At 48.3% G+C, this 10,334-nt stretch overlaps 1 protein-coding gene across 2 annotated transcripts; it reads left to right on the top strand.

Moving 5' to 3' along the window:
• Window positions 1–3,148: 3,148 nt before the first annotated feature.
• On the top strand, window positions 3,149–8,972 carry MARCKS (myristoylated alanine rich protein kinase C substrate). 2 transcript variants are annotated; one of them, XM_079971426.1, is made up of 3 exons: window positions 3,149–3,389; window positions 3,676–3,867; window positions 5,731–8,972. In XM_079971426.1, exons 2-3 carry the CDS (start codon window positions 3,769–3,771, stop codon window positions 6,499–6,501), a joined length of 870 nt encoding a protein of 289 aa, XP_079827552.1. In that variant the 5' UTR covers window positions 3,149–3,389; window positions 3,676–3,768; the 3' UTR covers window positions 6,502–8,972. The 2 variants fall into 2 exon arrangements, with proteins under 2 accessions (XP_079827552.1, XP_079827551.1); XM_079971425.1 differs by having other exon boundaries at window positions 3,149–3,867.
• Window positions 8,973–10,334: the final 1,362 nt, after the last annotated feature.

Below are 10,334 nucleotides of genomic sequence, written 5' to 3'. Positions count from 1 at the left end.
GGGAAACCCAGCCAGGTGGGCAGGGTACAAATAATAAAATTATTATGATTATCACAATATGCAGTACATGCACACCGTTTGAATGGCAATGCCTATGAACTGGGGGTGAGGGGGAGGCAGCCCCTTCAAATATTTGGGGGGGGGGCTGAAAGGACCTCAGCCCCTAGGAGTTGGCTCCTTTGTTACAGTGCCAGACTAGGACCTGGGAGACCAAGGTTCAAATCCCTAAACGTAAAGGTAAAGGGACCCCTGACCATTAGGTCCAGCCATGGCCGACTCTGGGGTTGTGGCGCTCATCTCACTTTAGTGGCCGAGGGAGCCGGCGTACAGCTTCCGGGTCATGTGGCCAGCATGACTAAGCCACTTCTGGTGAACAGAGCAGCGCACGGAAATGCCGTTTACCTTCCCTCCGGAGTGGTACCTATTTATCTACTTGCACTTTGACGTGCTTTCAAACTGCTACCCTACTTGGCCATAAAACCTCACTGGGTGCCTTTGGACCAGTCACTGCCTCCCAGCCTAACCTACTTTGGAGAAAGAAAAGGTAGGGAATAAATGCAACAAATAAATAATCAACAAACATGGCTCCCCCTTTGGAAATGGTTCCAAGAAGTTGTTCAGAGAAAGGAAATGAATCCCCCTCCCCGCTCTCAGAGCTCCCTTGCTCTCTTGGGGTTTCTTCCAGCTGGTTCCTTTGCGAGTCTCCTCCCAACTCCAGCAGCCCATCTTCCTCTCCACCCAACCCCGCCCCTCTCGAGGGTCCATCTGCTTGGTGCTGCCGCGCCTCGCCCTCGCTCGCTCGCTCGCTCCCTCCCTCTCACGCGAGCCCCTCCCCTCCCTTTCGAATCTTCCCCGGCCGTCGCCTAGGCAACCAGCCGATACCGTGTAAATAGGCACCCTGCAAAAGTAATGCAGCCGGGGTAACAAAGGAGCAATAAAGGAGCCGAGCCTTCTCAAATGAGGCTGGCCGAGAGAAAAGAAAGGAGTCCCCAGACTAGCTCAGTTTGCCCTCCCTTTGATGCAGATGCTTGCAAGAGATGCCTGTGGCCGTCGCCGCCGCTGCCTCCTTCCTCTTCCTCCTAAGACAGGATTCTCAGCAGCGATTTAAACCAACAGCTCCCAAATAATGGAGATGGAAGGGAATATGGTGGTGTTCCAGTGAAGAAAAATCAACAGGCTCCAAAACTGCACCTGGATGCTAATGGATTTATCCAGATGACGTTTCGGTTGGGGACTGCCACATGTGCACACACACACACGCACACGGTCGGTTTGCATCAACTAGTGCTGCCGGCTGCCTGCCCGATTTCCCTAAAGGGCGATAAGCCCTGTTTGTTGGCACGATGCACATCTACAAAAAGGGGGGGGGGCTCTAGGGGAATATAACTTGGAGAGTGAATAATGCATCGAGCTGAAGCAGCGTGTCTAAAACCGTCGTCGTCGTCGTCGTCCCCCATCCCCTTTCCAAAAGAACGAGAAATAATGATTAAAACAAAGAAATCGCGGTTGGCACTAATGGATTTCCACCACGCGATCCATTTTTCCCGTCCTCCGGGCTGGAGAAAGGAATTGCATTTGAAGGAATACCGCGGGGGAGGCGAGGGAATAAGGAAGGAAGCGGGGAGGGCGGGGGGAGAGAGAGGAGGAAAGCTTGATGTAAAAACCAAATGCCTCGTGGTGTATTTTGCCCACAAGAAACTAAATATTCTTTGACTGAGTGCCATCTTGCTAAAAATACTAGAGTGTTGGCAAGGGAAGGGGGGGCATTACTGAACGGCAGTGAGTGCACAAATCTGGAGCCATCACACAATGAAGTCCGTAGGGAGGGAGAAGGGTGGGCTGTGGAGCTGCTGCTTTGCAAACCCCCTTTTAGAAACCATCACCCCCCCCAACCTCAACCCACCGGCATTTTGGTATCCTGAGTGATGTGATTGCTTTCGAAGCAGCGAGAGGAGAGATCGCTCGGCGTTTGCTATCACTCCACTGTAGCCATTTAAACTGAACGGGCGGAAAGGGGGGGCGAGAGAGAAAGCCCACCATGAAGCTATGCTAGGCTTGTACTCCTAACAATGCAAAGCTAGGTGTGCCCATAGCTCACGGATTTCGATGGGTGGGGGGAGGGAAGGAGGCGAAGTATAGGATCAGGCTGCGCGGTGCTTAAGGTGGGAAGCCCCCTCCCCTGCCTCTGTCGAAATCCAGACCATTCGCGTTTGCACACAAGCCATCATGGCTCCGACGTGCACCACATGGAAACGAATCAAGACTCCCGTTCCATTTGGCTAGGAGCGTTTTCCAAGTACACGTGGACGCTTCTCTCGCTCGCTCTTTTTGGAAAACACACAAGCAGCTCTTCTTGATGGCACTGGCTTCATTTCATCATCATCATTTTTTTAAAGGGGATTTGCAGCCTCAGCAGCTTTTTTTTTTTAAAAAAAAAAAATTAAGATACAAATCAAAGTTAATCAGGCAGCGAGATTTAATTAGACCCGTAGGCTCCTCGCAAAATATTTTATTTCAAACCAATATTGATGGGGGGAAGGGCACTCTCCCTTTCCCTAGCCATGGCAGCAGCGGCGACGGCAGCTGGTGGAAGCATTTTTCACATCTGGCCTACAGACCTAATAACGTTCAACTCGTGATCTCGTTTGGCGAAACTTGATCTACGTGGTTTAAATACCTTCCAAATTGGGACGATTGAACAATTGCAACCAATTAAAGGGGGGGGGGAGCGAAACCTCGAGCCTCCATATCTGTTAAGTCCTCCACCCCCACCCACCTCTTCGAGCTGAAAAGGGGGAGGAGGCATGGAAAGGGGGGGGGGAGAGGCAGCGGGGGCGAGAAGATGAAATCACAAACACACACACAAGTCGAACCATTGTCTCTAACTTAACACGGGGCTTGGGGGGAGGAGAAGGATGACACGGAGAGACAGACACCAAACAGAGGCTCCCACCACTGCAAGAAGAGGAATACCTTTTCTCCCTCCCTCCCCCCCCCCCGCTTTTTATGAGGAGTGTTCGTCCGCCAGCGAAGGGAAAGGGAAATAAACTCTGTCTCCCACCGTGCAGCGTTCGATTCCCCCCCCCCGCACTCCCCCGCTTTTTAAAGAGAAATCGGGGTGCACGCTCTAATCTCATTAATTTATTTATATTCTTCAGAGTATTAATTATCAGTCCAAGGCCGATTTCAAATTATTTGCAATCGCAGCTCCATTGTTCGCTCCAATTGGAGGCCCCGCCCCCTCTTTTGTCTGGCGGCGCCGTGATTGGTCGGCGGCGGGCGGGGGCTGCCGTCAGCGCTCGGGAAGCCCATTCATCTGTGCACTTGGGCGTTGGACTCCGCATCTTATTAGCGACCAGGGAGATTTCTCCATTTTCCCCTTGTCTACAGTACGGCTACAAATCTGGGATTTTTTATTACTTCTTTTTTTGTACTAACCTTGGGCTTCTAATATTTTTGCTCGACTTTTTTCCTCCTTCCTTTTTTCCCCCCCTTTTGCTTCTGCGCTGCTGCTTTTTTGACCTCTCCAGCTTTTAATTTTTTTTTAAATAAAAAAAATCCGGGAGTGTACATATTTTAAAATAATCGGTTGTCTTCTCTCTTTTTTTCCCACCCCCACCCCCATCACCTCCTCCTCCTCCCCCTCTGGTGTGTGTTTGTGTTGCTGCTCTTCAGGCTGCTGGTCTCCCAGCATTTATACGAACCCACCGCTCTTTGTTTCCTCCCTTCTTTTGGATCTGTTGAGTTTCTTTGTTGAATAAAACCAGCATGGGTGCTCAGTTCTCCAAGAACGCTGCAAAAGGCGAAGCCACTGCCGAGAAGCCCGGGGAAGCGGTGCCTGCGTCGCCTTCGAAGGCGAATGGACAGGTAAGCGGGGTGCAAATGGGGAGAAGCGAGGAATGATGATAATGGAATAATGTCTCTCTCTCTTTGAAGAAAATAAATGGTGTGCACGGTGTTTCGTTCGGCTCCCACTTTCTTGCTTGGTGGGGATGCATGGCTTTTTTTAAAAAAAAAATCTGACTACAGCCCTTTAAAAGAATGGTAATGAAAAGGAGTGGCTTTTCGCACTGCTGTGGACCCAGTGTTTTAGGCGTAGTAGTGTGGTGGAGGCAGAAATTTGCTAGATGCTTGTGTACAGTGAGATGTGTTTTCCCTTTGGCGTGGTGCACAGTTTGCTGCTTATAAACTGGCGGCATCTTTGAAGACCTTTTTTGCTATATTCGTGCTCTTGGTTGGAACTGATCGTGTGCTCCTCTCGATGGCTTCCTATCCTGTAGCAGCCCCTATTCTGTTCTCTTTCTCTCTCCCCCCCCCCATTTCTCCTCTTTGGCGCGTGAGGAGAGTGTAGTGGAGCTTGGCAGTGATAAGGCAAGAGCAAGCGACAGCGGTGCTTGGTGGGTGGGGGGCGCTGGAGAGTTGTCCGTGTGTATTGGGGAAGGGGCTGAGAGACCGTCTTCTCCATCTTGCTTGCTGGATCCTTCTTCGCTCTGTCGGTTGCCTGCATACAAGCTTGCGGCACACGCTGAATGTGGTTGATCGTAGACGGCACTACGACCCCCCCCCCCCGTGTGCATATTATTGTCGTAGCCAAGACTACTCTCCCGGCATTGGTGGGAGATGAGGGCGAGATTTTCGGAGAGGCGCTGCTGTGCGCGCGCTTTGGAGAGCTGTTGCTAAGGGATGCGCGAGCGTGCCGACGGCACCGGGCTGAACGTGGGGCAGCCTGGGCGGCTTGCGCGCTTGCAACCGCGTGCATGTGCAGGTTGCATGTGGCGGCGCTTCGCTCTCGGCCGGGCGCGCCACGCTGTGGAGGGCGCCGGGCTGCACCACGCCTCTTAGCGGCAGCTGCTGTCTCGTCGCCTCGCCGCTCCACGGAGGAGCTGGAGGCGCGCTTTGCATAGAAATAAAAAGGCAACCGGTGCGCTGGGGAGCGGAGGCGCCGCTCCTTCCGCTATGGTGGGCGGGAGGTGGGGATTTGTCTCTCCGTTTGGCACCAGGAAGGTGGTGGTGGTGGTAGAAGGAAGGGGCTGGGAGAAGCTGCGGCTGCGGACGGAGCTTTTGTTCGCCTAGCAGAGGCGATCCTGGCCAAGGCGACGCTTCCTCCTGCTTCGCCAGCGCTTCTCTCCGAAGTCTCCTCCCTCGGCGCTTCGCTCCTCCTTCGGGTGGATTTGGCAAAATGGAGCCGCAGTGCCCTCTGCCGGCGGAGACTCCTCGCTGCCTTGGCCTCGTTCGATTCTCGCAGGGTGTGTTGAGAAAAGGTGGGGGTGATGGGTGATGCTCGCGCGCGGGGCGGGGGGGGGGGAGTGTTGATTAAATCGCAGAAGGGAAGCAGCCGCGTGGACGGCGGCCACGCGGCGCGTTTCCAAACGACGCTGACTTGACGCCGCGCCCAAATAGCTGGGTGGGGGGAGCCCTGAAGGGACGAGCCGGAGTGAAAAGGGCGCGGGGAGGAGGGGTTGCGTCTGAATGGCGTCGCCTCCCCTCCCCAGAGCCCGGCCATTGCGTCACGCGCGCTCCTCGGGAAAAGCAGCGGGAAAGTCGCTGGCAACGTGCTGCCATGGCTGGCCCAGGGAGTTATGTCACATAAACTGATTTGTGCAGTGTTCTGAAAGTGCCTCAATGGCACCAACAGGGTATATAGTCCTGTGTCCACCTGCGCTTGACAGGAGAGAGATCTTCCTTTCGCTCCCCCTTCTCCTCCAATAACGCTGAGTTCATCTCTTCCAGGAGAACGGCCACGTGAAGGTGAATGGCGACGCTTCGCCAGCTGCCGCCGAGGCGGGCAAGGAGGAGGTCCAGGCGAACGGCAGCGCTCCGGCCGAGGAGTCTGTGAAGGAGGAGCAGAGCCCTTCGGAGGCTGCCTCGGAGAAGGAGGCGGCCGAGGCCGAGAGCACGGAGCCGGCCTCTCCCGTCGAAGGGGAGTCCTCCTCCAAGGCCGAGGAGGCAGCCACCCCTTCGTCCAGCAACGAGACCCCTAAAAAAAAAAAGAAGCGCTTTTCCTTCAAAAAGTCCTTTAAGCTCAGCGGCTTCTCCTTTAAAAAGAACAAAAAGGAGTCTGGGGAAGGAGCCGAGAACGAAGGGGCGGGCGCTGCGGGAGAAGGGGGCAAAGAGGAAGGGGCGGCCGCCACCCCGGAGCCCGCCAGCAACGAGGAGGAGAGCAAAGCGGCCGCCCAGGAGGCGTCTCCTTCCGCTGCTGCCGCCGCCGTCACCGGCAGCACAGAGGAGGCCAAGGAGGAGGCTGGGGGCTCTCAGGAGGCCAAATCAGAAGAGACTGCGCCCGAGAAGCCTGTTGGGGAGGAGGCCAAGCCTGCCGAAGAGCAGAAGCCCGAGGAGAAGCAGGAAGAGGCACCCGCTGCCCCGAGCGCTGCCCCCGAAGCCAGCTCAACTGAGCAAGAGGCGCCTAAAGCAGAGGAGCCGGCGGCAGCGGCGGCAGCTCCTACACAGGAAGCCCCGTCCGAGTCTAGTCCAGAAGCTCCACCAGCTGAGTCGGCAGAGTAAAAAAGAGAGAGAGAGAGGAAAATTTGGCAATTTTGAGATGATTGAACTTTTCTTCCCCCCCGTTTGTTTGTTTGGAGTGGTGCCAGGTACTGGTTCTGGAGAACTTGTCTACAACCAGGGATTGATTTAAAAGATGTCTTTCTCTTTTTTGTCTCTACCCACAGATCCCATCTCAGATCATTCTGTTACCACCATTCCAACCGGCAGAGGAGAGACTAAACGCCTCCCTCTGCCTCGTTCCTCCTCCTCCTCCTCTTTTTTTTTTTTTGCATCAGTATTAATGTTTTTTGCATACTTTGCATCTTTTACTCAAAATGTAAACTTTTTTTTTTCCTCTGTCAATCTATGGACATGCCCATATATGAAGGAAATGGATGGGTCAATAAAGGGATAGCAAATGAAGTGATAAGGGGTCACAATGGGGAATTAGTGGTGCAGATAATTTGCCAAGAAAATGTGCCACAAGAAATAAGGGGTTAGTCTTTTTTAAAAAAGAAAGTTATTACAATGTATTTTGTGAGGCAGATGTTCTATAAGGTTTACAACACTACAAGTCTTGACTAAGAAGGAAGAAGAAAAATTCCAATACTCAGATTTTAAAAAAAAAGATCATAGTCTTAGGAAATTCATTTAAACCATAGGAACTTTCACTTATCTCATGTTAGCTGTACCAGTCAGTGATTAAGTAGAAATACAAGTTGTATAGGCTTTATTGTTTATTGCTGGTTTATGACCTTAATAAAGTGTAATTATGTATTACCAGCAGGGTGTTTTTAACTGTGACTATTGTATAAAAACAAATCTTGATATCCAGAAGCACATTAAGTTTGCAACTTTTTCCACCCTGCCCATTTTATTTTTATTTTTTTGTAAAATTGCAGTAATCTTGGACCTTAAAAGAAAAAAGAAAAAAACCACACACAATTTTAAACTCAACCAAGCTGTGATAAGTGGAATGGTTACTGTTTATACTGTGGTATGTTTTTGATGACAGCAGACGATGCTTTCTTTTTCCAGTTGTCTTTCAGAATAAAGAATAAAAACCAGTTTCAGATGCAATGGTTTTTGTGTAGCATCTTGTCTATCATGTTTTTGTAAATACTGGAGAAGCTTTGACCAATTTGACTTAGAGATGGAATGTAACTTTGCTTACAAAATTGCTATTAAATTCCTGCTTAAGGTGTTCTAATTTTCTGTGAGCACACTAAAAGCGAAAAATAAATGTGAATAAAATGTAGAATTGGCTGTGTTTCTTTTTCTGGATACTCTTGATAGCTTAGTAGATAGCCTGTATTGTCTAAATTTGTATAAAAGAAGGCACTTGTTTGCCACTTAACATTATTCTTTATTTCTAAATTACGGATTGTGTGGTCTTCTGGCCCTACTTAAAAGCTGTATCTGTAGAGGGAAGAGCATTCAGGCCTTCTAAATAGAGATGTGCATTGGATTTTGAATGAATAACCTGTGCTACTTTGGACATATGATTGGCTAATATGTCAGATCTGGGGGGAGGGGGGACAAGATAAATGTGTTCACAACAAGCTTGCACAAGTTGACTTTAGCTAGAATGGATATGTGTGTAGTCAGAGCCTTGAGGACCACTTTATGGTACATTGGATTATTATCTCTTAGCTTGAGTTGACTTGACACTTTGGCTGTGGTTGTTTGGGATATCTTGGGCTTAGCCTGAGTTTTCAAACAGGGATGCCTGAATTCAGGTGTAAGACAGCAAAGGTCCAATCTTACATGCGACTTCTTAACCATTTCAGCATCTACTTCAGTGCCTAACTTTAAGCTTGCCAGCCTTGGAAGTTTGGCCTAAAGTAAAAAAGAAAAGAAAAAAAAGTTTTTGTTCTACCAAATTGTTGAGCAATACTTTTTGTATGTTACTCCCAGCTTAATAGGTGAGCTAGCAAACAAACAAACAAAAAAGATTGCTATATTTGTCTACAAAAGGGTCACTTGGTGCTTGCCTTTTAACTGTTTAGACTTTTGGGCTAATTTCCACCAAATTGCTCAGGGCAAAATATGCCTTAATAAAACAGTAGGCTTTTGTAAAAAACAAAAAAACCACAAAAAACAAATACAGAGTAGTAATGGTGTTGGAGGGTGGAAATTGATTCAAGGAAGTGTTGCTCCTAGGTTTATAGGTGAAATTTAGTGTTACACTTAACTTGCTTCCATCTATGTTTTCAGCAGTAACTTGCTTTGGAAGCAATTACACTCACTTTATATGAGAGTGGCACATTAGCACCTTGTTCCCTAAAGAACAAAGCCTGAGCTGAATGAAGTTCAATGGATTCCATACTGAATACATACTCTTATTCAGCTGTCCACATCTTTTTTATTTTTTTATTTTTGGCTTGTATATATACTCTGGTCACCCTGGTATTATTTCTCTGTAGTGTTAGAAATGTATTGACTATTATGCTTTAAATGGCCATGGGATGAAATAAATGGATGTAAAATGAGATCTTCCATACCGGTGTCGTTCTTGGACTGCATCTGTTGGGAACACAACATTCATACCTCTTGATAAAACGTTGACAACAGCATGGCTTCCCTCCTCTCTTCTGTTGCTCTTGGTGCGTCATAAATGTGTGTTCTTAAGTCAGTAAAATAAAGCTGGGCTTTATTTATTTATTTATTTATTACACATTCTGCACTCCATCTCCAAAACTAGCTGGGACACAGTTTTATATATATCAAGTCCCACTGCTTTCAGTAGGACAGAGCCAGCTGGAATGCTGCAAACTGGGAAATGCATGTATTGTAAGGTACACTTATCTCAGAACTTTGTGGGGCAGCAGTTCTCTGTAGGGCAATACCTTTGATTTGCCTCTGTATCAGGTCTTCCCAAACCTGGTATTCGCTAGCTGCTTTGGACTAACAGGTGCTCTAAACCAAAGAATATGGAGGGCACCAGGTTGGGAAGATTGCTCTGTGCAATATATAAAATGGCTCTTAAACTCTCTGAATTGTGCAGATTACAAGCCTTGGTTTCTTAATTATGTTAAACTAATTATTTCCATCTATCCCCCAAGGATGTCCGCTATTGCATCACTCAAGATTATTGGTCACTTGTAGAATTAACTGCATAGTTAACAAATTTCTGCTCCTCCTCCCTGAACATGTCTGGCTTCTGCAAGCAGTAGTGTGAGTGAAAAGTGCTTTGTTGACACCAGTACAGTTGGTTAGCCAGTTGGAAACAAAATGCTATGTTAGACAGCCATGCGGCCTTCTATAGTAGTCTGCTAGATTCCAGTCTACACTGAAGTTGGATAATTTATCTTAATGTTGGACAGTCATTTATTTTACTAGTACAGGAAACACTGCTGTGGATTTTAAATTATTGTAGGGATTATTTCTCAGACAATATACTATCAGATGTCCCATAGTGGAACTACCTAATTAAATGAGTGCCGCTGCATAGCAAGTGGAGGATTAAATCGTTGGGTGTTGAAAAAGAATAGCACACAATAGAATTCTATGGAACAATTGAGTTTACCATGGAAATGTACTGTTGAATATTTTGAATTGGCAGCTAACTTACACAGTACTTGATGAACAAAGGTATTGAAGCTGCATTCTTACCTTGAAGCAGCCCATTCGTTAAATAGCACTTTCTTTCTAAGGGTGAATTAGGTGCTGGTATCTTATTAAGCCTCATGCGCTAGATTATGATTTCCACTTTTTAAACCAATGAAGAATCAGTTTTGTAATTCAAGGCATGCATATGTGATGATGATAATAATTTTATTATTTATACCCCGCCCATCTGGTTGGGTTTCCCCAGCCACTCTTAGGCGGCTTACAACATACCTGAAAACATA

This window comes from Podarcis cretensis, assembly GCF_951804945.1.
Source record: "Podarcis cretensis genome assembly, chromosome: 3".
NCBI classification, from domain to species: Eukaryota; Metazoa; Chordata; class Lepidosauria; order Squamata; family Lacertidae; genus Podarcis; species Podarcis cretensis.
Note: the sequence above shows the minus strand (reverse complement) of the source record. Positions and strands in the feature narration are given on the sequence as shown.

Bases quoted from the DNA above. Each gene is read 5' to 3' on its own strand.
- MARCKS (XM_079971426.1), top strand. From the start codon at position 3,769: ATGGGTGCTCAGTTCTCCAAGAACGCTGCAAAAGGCGAAGCCACTGCC. The intron at 3,868-5,730 runs GTAAGCGGGGTG...CATCTCTTCCAG, and splicing joins CTTCGAAGGCGAATGGACAG to GAGAACGGCCACGTGAAGGT.